The sequence below is a fragment of the Molossus molossus genome, unplaced genomic scaffold, assembly GCF_014108415.1.
Source record: "Molossus molossus isolate mMolMol1 unplaced genomic scaffold, mMolMol1.p scaffold_m16_p_11, whole genome shotgun sequence".
NCBI classification, from domain to species: Eukaryota; Metazoa; Chordata; class Mammalia; order Chiroptera; family Molossidae; genus Molossus; species Molossus molossus.
The window spans coordinates 52905066-52922119 of NW_023425346.1; the positions used below are offsets into that span (position 1 = coordinate 52905066).

At 36.0% G+C, this 17054-nt stretch overlaps 2 protein-coding genes across 6 annotated transcripts in view; one reads left to right on the forward strand and one right to left on the reverse strand.

The window, feature by feature from the left end:
- Positions 1-2592: 2592 nt before the first annotated feature.
- Positions 2593-11257, reverse strand: NDUFB3 (NADH:ubiquinone oxidoreductase subunit B3). Of its 2 annotated transcripts, none has more exons than XM_036254608.1 (3): positions 11047-11257; positions 6785-6926; positions 2593-2882 (listed from the first exon to the last, which is right to left on the reverse strand). In XM_036254608.1, the coding sequence occupies exons 2-3, from the start codon at positions 6922-6924 to the stop codon at positions 2726-2728; spliced, it is 297 nt and encodes a 98-aa protein (XP_036110501.1). In that variant the 5' UTR covers positions 6925-6926; positions 11047-11257; the 3' UTR covers positions 2593-2725. The 2 variants fall into 2 exon arrangements, with proteins under 2 accessions (XP_036110501.1, XP_036110502.1); XM_036254609.1 differs by lacking the exon at positions 11047-11257 and adding an exon at positions 10324-10383.
- A 164-nt stretch (positions 11258-11421) lies between these two features.
- Positions 11422-17054, forward strand: part of FAM126B (family with sequence similarity 126 member B) — a 60923-nt gene continuing 55290 nt past the window's right edge. For all 4 annotated transcript variants that reach the window (XM_036253900.1, XM_036253899.1, XM_036253898.1 and 1 more), the window contains exon 1: positions 11422-11501. The gene's annotated coding sequence lies outside the window, so the exon portion shown is untranslated. The remainder of the gene's footprint in view (positions 11502-17054) is intronic.

Consider the following 17054-nt stretch of genomic DNA (forward strand, 5'->3'; position numbering starts at 1 on the left):
TTGTTCTTGCATTAGTGGTATTTCCTTTAATCAGCAGTTTCTTTGTAAAAATCTTCTTAAGCTACTTATTTACTTCATAAGGTTAAGTTTCATTAAAACTAGTAGATAACAAATTCCATGAACACATATCAAATACAGTCTGAAACAATTTGCTATAAAGTCCCTTTGCTCACCTCTGTGTTAGGTAGAACTCTCACTTTCCCCTCAGGATATATATATATATATATATATATATATATATATATATATTTTATCCTCACTCGAGGACATTTTTCCATTTTTTGTGAGAGAGAAACATAGACGTAAAAGGGACACATCAAGTGGCTGCCACCCACACGACCCAACCAGGGCCTGGGACAAACTGCAACAGAGGTACATGCCCTTAGCAGGAACCAAACCCGGGTCTCTAGGGACTGCAGGCTGACGCTGTAACCGCTGAGCCAAACCAGCCAGGGCTCCCCTCAGGATATTTTATTTACCATAAGTTCTGTGACAACTTGGTATCCACTAAGTGAGGGAAAACCCCATTTGTCAAATCTGTACATTAAACATTAGCAAAATTGAATTTATTTTTATTAAACGTGTAAATATATAAGTAAATATTTTTTCTTCTCACCCCAATGGATGGTCTTGTACATTCTGGGTTGTGTTTCCATTTGTGGGATCACCATGTTAGAAAATGAGTTTATTCCTTTGTCCACTCCTCACGTGACATGTCAGTCTTCTTACTTACCTGTTACACCTAGATCCTGGCAAGGGTATTCTAAGACTGTGGTGTCAACCTAAGAAATGTCCAAACCTGTAGGTAATATTTATGAGTTTATTTGAGCCAAACTGATGACATATGCTGGCGAGCAAGATCTCAAATGCTCCCACACTATGTCTTTAAAAGGGTTTTCATGTAAACAGCTTAAATTGGGTCTTGCTTTTTGCTCAGGCTGACAATTTTTTATTTTTTATTAAGTTTATGTGATATATATACACAATAGACTACTCAGCCATGAGTTGAAATACTGCCATTTGTGACAACATGGATGGACCTTGAGAGAATCATGCTGAACAAAATAAGACAATGTCTTTTTTTTTTAATGGATTTTAGAGAAAGGGAGAACCATTACTTTGTTGTTCTACTTATTTATGCATTCATTGGTTGAATCTTGTATGTGCCCTGAACGGGGATTGAACCCACAAGCTTGGTGTATAGGGACGACACTCTAACCAACTGAACTACCCAGCCAGAGCAAGACAATCTTTTAATGGAAATGTTTTAGAATTTAAATTTTAGATCATTTGCATTTACTATAATTAATATAATTAAGTTTAAATCTATCATCTTGCTATTTCTACTTGTTCTTTGTTAAACTCTTTCCTTATTTTCTTTCAGTCTTTTTTTATTCTGCTTATCACATTCCATTTACTACTATCAGTTTATTAGGAATTCCTCTCATTTGTTTAATGATTTCTCAAGTTTATATTTACAAAGAGCCCTGGCTGGTTTTGCTTAGCGGTTAGCGTTGGTCCTCGGACCAAAGGGTCATGGGTTCAATTCCTTGTCAAGGGCATGTACCTGGGTTGCAGGTGTAATCCCCGGCCCCAGTCAGGGTTGTGCAGGAGGCAATCAATGTGTCTCTCTCACACGGATGTTTCTCTCTCTCCCTCCTTCCCTTCCACTCTACCTAAAAATCAATAAAAAAATATCCTTGGGTGAGGATTAACAAAACAAACAAATTTACAAAGAAAAAACTCACTCAAGTTTTATATTAGCTTTGCTATTCAAGCAAAAAATATTACCCCTCAACAAGCTGAGCTGTCTCAACTTTAGAGATTTAATTAAAAATTTACAACTCAATGACATGGGGGAGATGTCTAGTGTATTACTGGAAAAAAATGTCAAACTTTTCACAGCACGGGAAAGAGAACTAAAGCAAGAATAGAAAAGATCACAACGAAGAAAAATGAACGATAGACATGTCAACCAGAACTGGGCAGAAATATTTAATAGTATAATATAGGTCTGGTTAAACCACCTGCAGAAGATGGTAAAGCAGCAAGGCCAACTACCATTTAAATCCTATTAAGAGTGCACCCATGTTTATAGCAGCATTAGTTATAACAGCTAAAATGTGGAAGTAATCCAAAAGTCCACAGATGAATGGATAAGCAAATTATGACATATATATACAATATTATTCAGCTTTAAAAAGAAATTTTGAGCCTGGCCGATATGGCTCAGTGGATAGAGTATTGTCCCATGGACTGAGAAGTCCCCATTCAATTCCTGGTCAGGGCACATGCCCAGGTTGCCGGCTCGATGCCCCAGTAGGGGACATGCAGGAGGCAGCCGATCAATGTTTCCCTCTCTCTCTCTCAAAAATCAATTAAAATATATATATTTAAAAATAGTTAAGATGGAAAATGTTATCTCAATAACAAAATTTATCTATTAAAACACATCAATTTGTTCAAATATATGCTGGCTGTCTGCTATATGCAGAATGCACTGTTGCTTGTACTCAACAACCATGTGTTCCAAAGCAAATCTGATATGGCTTAAAACATTTTTTTTTTTTTTTTTAAAGAATGACAAAAACAGACTGGCACACATATTCTTTATTAAATCTTACTAGTATTCTTTAAGGGATACACAGATGAGTAGGCTACAGTGAAGAAATCTTATTTTTATAAGAGAGTTATGAAGTCACTATGATACTTCCAGGTATTATCTTCAGTGATGCTTCTTATCTTTATTTTGGGACTCCAGGTAATATTCAACTCCTACAGCTACCACAAATGCAGCAAATCCCCATTTGAATCCTTTTAATAATGCACCATAAAAGGAAACATTATTTGCAAAGCCACCCATGTATCTCCAAGCTTCATTGCTAGAAGAAAAAAAAAGGAAAAATTATAATCACATACAACTTATGTACATTCACTGAGTAAAGTACATTTAATTTTCATCTTTCTAAATGACATAAATGCAACCTTATATAAGATCATCTAAGTGGACCACAATTGGTGGTATAGGATAACTAAGTCTATATGCCCGCATTTCACATATAAAATAGATCAGCTTTGTGGCTTTGCCTGTACTAGTCACTACAGCTCTGCCACTTATACTAGATTCACAACCTTTTAGGTGGGCAAGTTGCTTAACCTGTCAGGGCCTATTTCCTCTCCTACTCAATGAAAATTACTATCTACTTATAGTGTTGTTATAAAGAATAAACAGGTTAATGTATAATATATTTAGGCACAGAGAGTATGTAATTTGGCATTATTATTACTACTTATAAATTTCTGTCATAGCAGCTTGAAGTTTAGAAGACTTCCTGCTCTGGCAATCATTCTTCTGAGTACCCTAAATCTCTAGAGATGTAAACAGAAGTTAGAGACCTCTAGTGCAAAAAGTCTTTTCTCACAGGCAGTGATAAGTGAGTAGAAAAAAATCATGTTATGAAGAACAAAAACCACTTAATGCTAAAAATCTGACTTACTAGAAAATATGAGGTCTAATCAAATATAATTTAGATACCAATATCAGACAAGGACATTAGAAGAAAACTACAGAGTAATATCCCTCATGAACGTAGATGCAACTATTCCTAACAAAATTTTAGAAAATTAAATCCAGCAATATATATAAAGGACAATATATCATGATGAAATAGGATTTACCTCAGAAATTCAAGATTGGTTTAATCTTTGAAAATAAATAAGAGTAATTCATCATATTAACAGAATAAAAAGCTATGAGAGCATCTCAATAGATGCGGAAAAAGCATTAACGAAATTCAACACCAATAATAATAATAATAATAATAATAGCAACTCACAGTAACTTAGGAATAAAAAATAAAAGAGAGATTCCTCAACTTGATCAAGGGCATCTATGATCAGCCTACAACGAAGATTATACTTAGTGGTGAAAGACTGAATGCTTTCCCTCAACTAGGAAGACGGCAAGAATGTCCATTATTACCACTTTTATTCAACATTATACTAGCAGTGCTAGCCAGTAAAATAATGCAAACAAAATAGAAATTAAAAGTTTACAGATTGAAAAAGCTGTGGTACATATATGCAATGGAGTACTATGCAGCTGTAAGAAAGAAAGATCTCTTATCCTTTGAGACGACATGGAGGGACCTGGAAAGTATTATCCTAAGTGAAATAAGCCCAGCAGAAAAAGACAAATACCACATGATCTCACTTATATACAAATATAATGAACATAACAGTCTGAGGAATAGGGTAGACCCAGAAACATGGAAGTAGGGCACAGATTGACATCCCTCAGAAGAGGGGGTTGGGGGTGGGAGGAGCTAAACCACAGAACTTATATGCATGTATGCATGACCAATGGGCATGGACAACAAATCCGAGGACGGGGCGGGGGTGGGGTAGGGAGGGGGGTGCCAATGGGGTAAAAAAGGAGAAACATCTGTAACAAAAAAAAATTAAAAATTGGGAAAAAAAAAAAGTTTATAGATTGAAAAGGAAGAAGTAATACCATATTTGTACACAAAGTTATTTATGAAATAAAATCTTAAGGAATCTGTAAAAAAGAACTGTTAGAACTAAAAAGTGAATTTAGTAAGGGGACAGATACAAAGTCAACATGTAAAACTCAATTTCATTTTTATATATTAGCAAAAAACAATTGGAAATTGAAGTTTAAAAATACCATTTACAATAGCATGAGAATAGAGAATAATTCAGGATAAATTTAATATGTACAAGACGTATAGTATTTAAAGATATCAATTATCGCCCTGGCTGGTTTGGTTCAGTGGTTAGAGCGTCGGCCTGCGGTCCAGAGAGACCGGGGTTCGGTTCCCGCTGGGGCATGTACCTTGGTTGCAGTTTGTCCCCGGCCCTGGTTGGTCATGCGGGTGGCAGCCACTTGGTGTGTCCCTTTCACATCGATGTTTCTCTCTCTCTCCCTCCCACTCTATCTGAACAAAAAAAAATGTAAAATAAAAAAGATATCAAGATATCAATTGAGCTATAGATTCAATGAGATCCCAATTAAAATTCATGCAGGTCTGCCCTGGCCAGTGTGGCTCATTTGGTAGAAGAATGGTCTCATGCACCAGAAGGTCATGGGTTTGATTCCTGGTCAGGGCATATACCAAATCGCAGGTTCGGTCCCCACTTGGGGCATGTGCAGGAGGCAACAGATCTCTCTCTCTCTCCCCCACTTCTTCCCTCTCTAAAAATAAAATAAAATAAAATAAAATTTAAAAATCCAAGCAAGCTTTTTGTAGAAACTTAAACATTTAGTCTAAAATTTAAATCTAAATGCAAAGAACCTAAAATAGCTTTTAAAAAATGGAGACCTTATGTCACCTGATTTAAAGACAGTGTGGTACTGGCATAAGGGTAGACATATTGATCAGGGTCACAGAATAGAATCCAGAAATAGACCACAGATACTGTCAAATGATTTTTGACAAAGGTATCAGGGTAAATCAATAGGGGAAATACAGTATTAACAAATGGTGCTAGAACAACTGGATGTCCAAATGCAAAACTACTGACTTTCATCCTTATCTCACATGATACCAAAATTAACTAAAAATTAATCCTATGCCTAAGTGTAAAAAAAGAACACTATAAAAACTTCTAAAAGAAAGCATTGGAGAAAATTTAGGATGCAAAAAGCACAAACCATAATAGGAAAAAAATGCCAGATTGAGACTTCATCAAAACTTAAAATTCTTTGACAGGCATTATTAAGAAAATGTAAAGATAAACTACATTCTAAGAAAAAAACATTTGAAAATTTATATCTGATAAAAGACTTAAATACTAAAAATATATAGAGAAATCTCATAATTCAATAAAAGACAAATACTCTGATAAATAAATGGGCAAAATATCTGAATAGCCATTGCACCAAAAAAAGCACAAATGACACCTAAGCACTGGAAAAGATTGTTATAATCATCAGTCTTCATGGAAATGCAAATTAAAATCACAAAGAGGTACAAAATTCACTAAAATGGCTAAAATTAAAAGACCATCAACCAAATGTTGATGAGGACACTGAGCAACTAAAATTCTCATACACTGATGGTGGGAAAAACCATTTGGCAGCTTTTTATAAAAATGAAAATAACCATACACTTATTATATGATCCAGAAATCACACTCTTAGGTATTTACCCAAGAGAAATGAAAACATTATGTTCATACACACGTGTATTTGAATGGTTATAGCATCTTTACTAGTAATAGTAAAAAATGGGAAACAACCAAAAAGGCAATTAATTGGTGAACCATAAACACAAAGAAGTATATGCACATAATGAATATTATTCAGCAATAAGGAAGAAAGGAACTAGGGATATAAGTTAACAATGTGCCTAAGTCTCAAAAGCAGTATACTTAGTGAAAGTGGCCACAACAAATGACTACATACTGTATGATTCCAATTGTATAAAATTCAGGAAAGGGAAAACTACAGAGACAAAAAGCAGAAGCCAGGAGCCAGGAGTAGGATGACACTGAGTGTGAAAGGGACAAGAAGGAACTTTTTGGGAGGACAGAAATAGTCTATATCCTGACTGTGGTGGTGGTTACATAATTGTATACATTTGTCAAAACACATGGAATGGGTAAATTTTACTGTATGCAAATGATGCTTCAATAAAACTGATTTTACAACTTTAATGCAAAAAGCCATTTTCAATACATTTTTTTTTAAAGGAAAATACATTAAAAATAAACAGATGAGTCTCTAGGATAAATTCTATCTAAATTATTTAATTATTCTTACCGGCCCCACGGATCCCTTAGCCCTCGTGCAGCCAGCTTCTCCTGTACAGTTTCTAATGGTGTCCCTTCTATCTTCCACTGTTTATAATCTGGAAGTTCCATTTTACCATGACCATGTTCATGTCCATGTCCATGGGCCATGTCTATAGGAAAAGATTAACATAAGAGAGTAATATGCACATTGTAGCTATCAAATAACCACATTTATTATTAATATTTTAAGGTAAAACATTAAAAATTAATGTTTTAAAAAGAAAACCAACATAAATATTTTAAATTCTGAGTTAAGAGATTTTATAAAATAGCATATTATATAACTAGTGTATGTTCACATATATAAAAATAAATACACATATATAAAATATTAAAAAGAAAAATAATCAGTAATCCCATCATTCAGAGACAACCATTTATTTTTTTCATTCCTTTCTTCATTAAAATAACGGCAGACATTTATTGGGACTGATGTGCCAGGTATGCTAAACCGCTTCACATGTATTAACTCTGTTAATTCCAAAATAACTCTTTGAACTTAAATTACAATTATTATCTCCATTTTACAGATGAAGGCAATGAAGGTAACTTTCTGAAGGTAACAAAAATAGTAAATGGTACAAATTGGTTTTTAAAAATATGTTTTTATTGATTTTAGAGAGAGAGGGAGAGGGAGAGAGAGAAACATCAATGAGAGATCGGCTAATTCTTGTACTCCCCCCCTACCTAGGGTTGAGCCTGAAACCCGAAACCCGGGCATGTGCCCTGGCTGGGAAGCCAACCAGTAACCTCTTGTTGCCTGGGATCACGTTCAAGCCACTGAGCCTCACCAACTGGCTACAACTGAATTTTGAACCTTGCAGTTTGGTTTTAGAGCCCTTGTTCCTAATTTCTAAGCAATACCATTCCCTTCCTTTTAGTCCTTTCATAATGCATAGATATGCATAACAAAAATGTTTTACATGCTGATTTATTACCGCTTTCTTTAGATGATCCTATTAAAATGCAGCATCACTGTGTTTAAATATATATGATCACATGAACTTTTTCTGTAAAGAGCCAGACAGTAAATATTTTACTTTGTGGGCCAAAAGGTAAAATCAAGGCTATTATATAGGTACTTATGTAATGAAAACAAACAATTTTCCACATATATTTTATTGATAAAATGCAAAACATAACTGTGTATAATTTTTTTGTTACAAGGGTCTACTGATGAGGAATTATTTGGGGGGGGATAAGATTTTGCTTAACCAGGGCTTAAAGTTTAGTGTTCCTTAATATCAAATTGATTGCACATTTGCCTGTAAAAACTGTTCTTATCTGATGGCCTGTACACAAAACAAGCAATGGGTTGAATATTTTAAAAAAATTTTTTTAAATAAATTTTTTAGAGAAAAACATCGTTTCTATGGGTTGCAGAAACTGGACCCAAAACCTGGGCATATGCCCTGACCAGGAATCAAACCAGCAACCTTTCGGTATACAGGACGATGCTCAACCAACTGAGCCATATAGGCCAGGGCAGCAATGGGCTGAATTTAGTCAGTAGGCTATAGTTTGCTGATTCCTGAGCTACAGCAACAGAGACCTCAGGACCCCTTTTTAATTGATAAGTTTGTTTCATTAAATAAAATATGCCCTTAATAGTAATATAAATACTTCAGTTTTACTAGTGTTATTATTTTTTTTTTACTAGTGTTATTTTTATAGATAACAAAACAATAAACTTCAGCTCATTGGGTTGTGCCTTCCACTTTCACATCCAGGTGGTGAAAATGTGACATAGCACAACCACTCTGAAAAACTGTTTGGCATGACCTAAAAAGCTGAACATTTGAATATCTTATGGTCTAGCAACTGTACTTCTAGATAAATATACTCTAGATCTGCACTGTCCAATATGGTAGCTACTAGCATTCGAATCTGGCTAGTGCAACTGGGGAACTAGACTTTTTATTTAATTTCAATTAATTTGAATTTCAAAATGAATTCTCAAATTAGTTATTGGAAAATTTAAAGTGTATTTTGAACAATTTGAGTATATGGATTTACTTGATCAACAGTATATTTGAAAAAATATAAACACAGATCAAGTGTTTACATTTATGAAAACAGCATACAAACATATTCTGCAAGTGTAAAATACATCAATTTTGAAGCCAGTATGAAGAAAATATAAAGTATTTCATTAATAACTTTAACACTGATTACATTTTAAAACAGTATTTTGAATATACTCAGAAATAAATTAATTTTATCTGTTTCTTTTTACCTTTTTAATATGGTTACTAAAAAATTTTAAATTACATATGTGCCTTGCATATTTCTACTGGACAACACACTGCTCTAGAGAATCTCTTGCATGTGTATAAAAATAGGTATGTTTTATAAGAATCTTTTTAACCACATTATGATGTAAGCCCTAAATTGTAAACGAACCAACTATCCAACAATAATGGATTATGAAACAGTCACCTACAGAATATTAGTCAATGAAAAACAACATGCAACAGTATTAATCTTACAAATATAATGAGAAAGGGGTGAGTCATAAAAAAAAAATGCATACACTTTGATCTTATTAATATAGATCTGAAACCTAACAATTCATTTTTTTTTTCATCCTCACCAGAGGACTTTTTTTTTTTTTGGGCATTTATCTTCATATAGAGCAGGAGGGAGACAGGGAGGAAGAGAAAGAGAGAAACATCAATGTGAGAGACACATCAAGTGGTTGCCATCCACATGACTCCATCCGGGGCCAGGGACAAACTGACACCTAGGTACATGCCCTTATCGGGAACCGAACCCGTGCCTCTCTGGTCCGCGGGCTGATGCTCTAACTGCTGAGCCAAACTGACTAGTGCTAACAATTCATTTTTTAGGAATGAATCACAGATGGAAAATTAAAGTAAAACAAGTGAATGCCTATCACACGTCAGGACAGTAGTTACCCCTTGGTAGAGGAGATTAAAATCAGAGCTCTACTGGGAGCTTCTAAGGTAGTGTTTTCCAACCTATTTTTAATTCTTGTATGTCAAAGAAGGTTTTTTGGACAGTTGTTTTCTTTATCACATTTTCACCCCTCTCCCACAATGAAATTTTAATACCACAGATATACTGTAGATATGTTTATGTACAAGGCTCTGTAGAGGGCCACAAACCACTGTAGTCTGTAAGATTTTTTTCATCCCCCCACTCCCCGCACCCATCCTCTCAGAACCAATTTTCACCGCTTGAAGATCATCACTTCTGTTTAAAATGCATGTTCTAAATTATTGGTAATGCTTTATTTCCTAATCTGAAGGGTAGTTACACAAATGTTTGCTTAATTATAATTATTTAAAAAGTACTTATGTTTTATACACCCTTTTGTTATGTATACTTCACAGTAAAAAGTAAAATTAGATAAAGTGACAAATTATGCCAAGGACTCAACAACAGGTGATTATTTCCAGTTCAGAGCTGTTCAAACAAAAATAGCAAGGAAATTAGTTCCGCAAAGAAAACCCATGTAATCATAAAAATTTTAAAGTTATCTACCTATGTTTGGAGTGAACCTATTAATTTGGTGAAGATCAACCTCCACTAAAAGGGGCTGGAATCCCTAAGAAGGAAATAAGAGGAGATAATGCTACTTTCATTACATGTAATTTCATGGTTTACCAAAGACTTGCAAGAATATATCCCAATATCCTCTCATTTTTAAATTTGTGGATACTATAAAAACATTAGAAAATAAGAAAAATGAATTTTTAGTGCCCCAGTCCCTGAACCTATGTATATGAACTTTAAAATAGTAAAAATTTTAGAGTAAATCACTCTAAAAATGGATGTTATTTTGTACCCTGCTTTTTTCACTTTAGCAATGTGTCAATAAGATTCACAGCAGAAATATCTCACTTAAAACTATACATATTTGTGAGGCTGGCCTTATAGTTATTTCTAGTTCACAAATTTTTCGATTTGGGGCTGTTCTGCCTTTATTCAATTTAAAGTAAACCCAAAACACGGGACATAGGGTGCTGTTGGTAGCAGAGTAGGAAAAAAGCATCTGGACTTAATAACCACAGTAATTCTCACTGTATCCTTTTACAGCCACCCCTCACTACCACGGCACTTCATAGTTCTCTCCCGCTAGTTCTTCGATCCCCTTCCCTCTGGAGCTACCCACCCTTTATTTATTCTGTCCTTTTCTAAACTCCCCCAAAGAGAATCTCATTCTTATTCCCAGTCAAGAGTTCTCCCACCAACTCTCTAATTTACCTGACAGCAATCTGACCTCTCAGGACATTCAATAGTCAAACCTCCATCCAGAGCCAACCGGAAACGGAAGTTGTCACCTTGAGTACCTTCCGGTAGAAAAGCCGAGAAGCTATTTAAAATTCTGGTACGGGGTCTCAGATTTATGGGCCAGGTGGAGATGACTTGAAGGGCTGAAAGTCGACATTTTTTTCCGCACCTCTGTGCATCTGTGGTCAACAAAGATCAGACAAACTGTGGAGGACAGAAGGGCGGGAAAGAGGCGATGTTTTCCTTGCTTGGAGACCGGAATCTTTAGACACTGCACAGAGGGGAGGGCCGCGGGCATCTGCAGCCAATAAGTGAGGCTGTTGTTAGGACGTGGACTCACCCAGTGGGAGGGCTGGTTGTTGCGCTGCAGTTGGCAGGCTGCTGCGGGAGGCGGTGGCGGTAAGAAGCCAGAGGCAGCGGGGTGACAGGTAAGCGGCCGCGCTCCCTTTCGGGGACGCAGAGGGCTACGTCGGGAGGGATTTTCATCTCCGGCTGCAGAAGCTATAGAGGGGATCTGACCAGGTTGGTCTGGGAAGGTGGTAGCCGGAGTGGTGGTGGTTCCGAAACCTTTCCTAGACCAGGTAGCCGCTTGGGAGGTCGTGACGAGGAGAGGGCAGCTGAGGAGGGTGGAGGCTGAGCCCTGTGCCACGACGTGGGGGCCTAGGGCGTGGAGGGCTGCGGTGCGCCAGCAAAGAGAGGAGAGAGGCGAGAACAAGACGGTGTCGTGGGAGCTGGAGGAACCCCCTGCACGAAGCTTGGGGAGAGAAAAGGACGCGGTATTGCCGGCACCTGAGAGAAATCCTGGGGATTGCTTCTTAGGACCATTTCTTGGGGTTGGAAGGGGGAGCGGAGAAGAAAGATACTTACTGGCGGTCAGATCTTTGCAACTCTTCATAGCTATAAATTATGTAACCTTTGGCTGTTATTTACACAAACAACTAGGTTGACCCTCTTGGACGTGGAGGTCTGGTAACTCATTGATGTGTCAGAATAGTTTTTTCGTTCGGTTGTGTGCTTTCTACTTCGGCAGGCTCTGTAAATGTGGACGCATGACGGATAGAGTGGTCACGAAGATCTTTTCTCAATGTGGACTTGAGTCGAGAGATTCGTTTGTTTGAGATGAGCGTGGCCAGGTCCACACTATGTAGGTAATGAGTTTATTTGTTTTGAGGGTCAAGGCTGATTAGAAATACTTCTTTTTTTCTAATCTTTAGGAAGGTCGGAGAGCCTCAAAAATCTATAGTGGGAGGTAAGTGCAAATTGGAAAAGGACTAGAAATTCCGTTGTTAGATATTTTACCCTTAGATATTGTGGATGTTAGAGACTGAAAATAAAGTGGTGGTCTGAATGGGGAGGAGGACATGCAAAAGTCATCTTTTAAGTAATTTGTTCTGTAGGACCGAGGAACTAGTTATGGCTTATTTCTTAGGTTTAAAAAATATGTGTGTTTCTTTTTAACTTCTCTGACTGAGGTAAACTGTATTTATAGACATAAATAACAATTATCATGTTTTTTCTGAGTTTTTATAATTCATTGTTTACACAGTGAACTGTACAATTAATAGAGGAAGTTCATTATGTATATGTTATGGAAGGACAAACTACATTAAAAACTTGGTTTTGTAGCTCACTGTAAAACAGTTTTTTAAAAAAGGCATTTTAAATTGCTAAAGTGTAAGCTGATTCAAATGTTGCCTTTACCTTGGAAGATAAGGACTAATGTAGTATTAGCAAGTGTACTATACTTTTCCTTTTACTATTAATAATTTATATTAGTATGTCCCAGAACCTAAATCAAAAATTCATTTATTTGTCTAAATATCATTTGGTAAGGAGAAGTGGATCATTAGGGTTTGTTAGTTCTGAAATGGAACACTGAAATATTTATCAATGCTTCAGATAAATATTTTGGCACTTAGTGTTTCATTGTCTTTTTATTTTTTGCAAGAATAATATATCAGTCACAAAGAATACTTCTGCTTCTATTTTAGTTGCAGTCTGTAGTATGAGTACCTATGAACAAATCTGTTTTTTTGTAGGGTGGTGTGTGTGTGTGTGTGTGTGTGTGTTTGTTTCTTATTATGTAATCAGCCTACTAGAGCTGTCTTAGCTAATGGCTGATTTTTAATGGCCAGTAGGTGTCATTGTGGAATGCAATAAAGTTTGAACAATTGAGTAGGAAATTGTCAAGTGATTTAAGAAACAGTAGTCCAAATTAAAATATAATAATAATTGGCTGATTATTTATACACTATTAGAAGTCCACTGTTCTAACACACTTTAGTATCAGAGCTGTTTATAAGAAATTTGAAGCAGTGACTATAAAGAAGTATGATCTTATGCTCTAAAATGGACCTTGAAAGTTTGTTTTTGAATCCCACTTCTTTTTGTTTCTTTCTTTTAATCCTCACCCGAGGATATTTTTCCATTTACCTTCAGATAGAGTGGGAGAGGGAGGGAGGGAGGGAAGGAAGAGAGAGAGAGAGAGAGAAACATCGATGTGAGAGAGACACATCGACTGGTTGCCTCTTGCACGACCCCGACCAGGGCCAAACCGAAACTGAGGTAAGTGCCCTTGACTGGAATTGAACCCGCAACTCTTCAGTCCTTGGGCTGATGCTCTAAACTGCTGAGCCAAACTGGCCAGGGCTTAAATCCAACTCTTAAGCCATTTCAACATTCAATAGATTTAGTTTGATTGTTTTTAATAATACACAGTTTTGGCATCTTATAGTAGTTTACTAAGTTCTAGAATAATTAAGATTTTTCAGCTCGACTGAGCTTTATAATAGAAAAACTAATGCTACATAATAAAAAACTAAAATGATAAAATATGGGCAGAAAGTCTCCAAACAAGTTATCAGCTGCACAAAACAATACTTTGTTATTATTCTTTTAATACAAGAACAGAGGAGTTTTTATGCTTTTTTTTTTTGTCTGTGGCTTAGTTTTTTTAATGTCCAAAATAGCTTCTTTTTACATTTTTGTCTCGCTAGTAGTCTATGTGCTTTTCTCGGGATGATGAACTGAACATTTGTCATTGTCTAAAATGTGATGCAGTGGATTCTGGAGGGAGCTGGCACAGAAAGTTCTGAAGGTAGCTTATAGCTGGTGTGAGTATAACAGCTTTACCTGCAGAGCCTTTTACTGAGCTCCTGTCACTGTAGCTCTGCTCCTTTTGCCTGCTATTGATACAATGTTAAAAATAGAGTTGGATCTAATTCAGAAAATTTCCATGAAAGTGGAGAGTTTTACACACACACACACACACACACACACACACACACACACACACCTGCTCCTAATTAGAATAATGTAGGAGTTTTTTTAAAGGCACACACACATATCTGTTATATCATCTCCACTTCCCTTCAGAATCTAGTGGTAGAGGGAATGTGAAGGGAGGTAGATACACATACTTTGAAGGAAAAATCTCTCCTAGATGATATGGTTCACCACTGGTTTTAACTTTCAAATCATTGATCTAATAATTCAAGGCTCTCTTACTTGTGATATGAACCAGTGACAGTTTTTGCTTGAGAGAAGGGGCTACCAAATCTACCAACATTTTTATAGTTAAATAAATTTTCACCATTTAATGTCATAGCTGGCATAGATTTTCTAACCTAGAGCTAAAGTTGCTAGAAATAAAAATTGTACTTAATGTTTTGGTTTGGAATAGTTTTTATTTGGCACTTAGCTGCTTTCCATACACCAAGCTAATTTCTTTCATGATTCAAACTGTGTTATTTTGCACAGATATTTACTTATATCTTGTTCTCTGGAAGCTATCTAATTCTAGAATCAAACTACAATTGGAAAATAAGAATTGGAAGTTTTGTTGATTAAAGGTCTTTATGCAATATTGCTATGATAGAAAGAAGATAGACATTTAGCTTTTATGTAAACATTGTATTTGCGGGACCTTCAGGTTATCCTCATCTAGCAGACAATTATCTTAATAGAATAGGAACTAGAGATCAAGGAAAAGCTCTAGATTAAAAATATAGATTTGAAAACCATCACATTTAGATGCTAATTAAGTAAATAAGATTAAAGGGACAGGGTATAGAATGAGAAGAGATTGGACAACAGAACCCTGAAAAACAGACACATTCATTTCCTCTAGTTTTTTCCCCCTACAAACGATAAGTACTGTGATAGACTGTAAATTCATAAAGTAGAAAGGACAGTATACTTCCCCCTTCCCATTCCCTTTTTCATTTAAAAAGAAAGAACCACCAAAAATAAAATAAAATAAAATAAAAAGAAAGAACCACAAAAGGAATACATGCTGATTAAAAAGCCTCAATACTACTATGTGTGATACTATAATGGTAGATATGTGTCATTATACATTTGTCCAAACCCATGCAATGTACAAGACTGAACCCTATGTAAACTATGGGCTTTGGGTGATAATGATATGTCAAGGTAGGCTCATTATAACAAACGTACTACTCTGTGAGATATCAGTGATGGGGGAGAGGGTATATGGGAAATCTCTGTACTTTCCAGTTTTGCTGTGAATCTAAAACTGTTTTAAAAAAAAAAAAAGTCTAGTAAAACCAAATTTTAAGCCTCAATACAAAAGAATATGTAAAAGGCGTAAGTTTCACTCCCTGCTTGGCATAGAACTCGTCCACCCATTTTTCAAAAAGTACATGGGAAAAGGAATTTAAGGAGGTAAACTGACAAATCTTAGTAGCTAAAAAGATTAAATTAAGAATTAAGCACTATCAAGAGCCAAGGATTATGTCAGTTATTCCTCAATTTTAAAAACAGTCAAGGGTCCAAGAGGCATGAATACATGGAATAGACTGACAGAGGCCCATGGACATACAATAATGTGGTGAACGCAGCAGGAGCAGGGGGCTGGGTGGAGTGGGGCAAAGGGTAGGAAATGGAGGACAACAATACAAAAATAATAAAAGAAGCTGAGGGTCCATAATGACAAAGGTGATAGATAAATTTGTGTAACATTTTTTTTGGAGTTCACTGTTTTACAGATAGACCAAAATAACTATTTTGTAACCCATGCTTTGCCATTCAATAAATTGGTACCACTTACTATATTTTACTACTACTTTTCTAGCAGTTATATTTCAAACCTAAAAAGAACTATAATTTTATAAATAAAGTCACACCTCTTAATATATTACATAATTAAGTTTTCTCGAAAATTAAAGTCTATTCATTTACTTTTTCTAGTTCTTGTCTTCGTGGCAGACAGATACCCAAACAGAAAGTCTAGAATTCACAAAGATGAACCAGGAATTTCTAAACAGGACCTGTGTCAAAGTCAACACATTCACAACCCAGCAATTGTGTTCTTGGGCATCTATTTCAGAGAAATTGAAACTCATATTCACATAAAAACCTGTACATGAATGCTTATAGCAATTTTATTCCTGATAGCCTCAGACTGGAAATAATCCAAATGTTCTTCAACAGATGAATGATTAAACATATTGTGGCATAATTATACCATGGACTAATATGCATTAGTAAAAAAGAATGAGCTATTGTCTGGCTGGTATGGCTCAGTGGTTGAGTGTCCACCTATGCACCAGGAGCTCGCTAGTTGGATACCCATTCAGGGCACATGCCCGGGTTACAAGCTTGATCCCCAGTAGGGGGTGTGCAGGAGGCAACCTATTGATGGTTCTCACACATCGATGTTTCTATTTCTTTCCCCTCCCTCCCTCCCTCCCTCCCTCCCTTCCTTCCTGTGGTACATGCCCCTAGCAGGAACCAAACCCGGGACTCTCTGGTCTGCAGGCCATTGCTCAACCGCTGAGCCAAACTGGCCAGGGCGTTCTTCTCCCTTCCTCTCTCTGTCAAAATCAATAAAAATATTAAAAAAAAGAATGAGCTATTGATAAACATGCAACAACTTGCATGAGTCTCAAATGAAAAAAGAGTCTCAAAAGATTAAATACTGTATAATTTTATTTATATAACATTCTTGAAGTAAAATT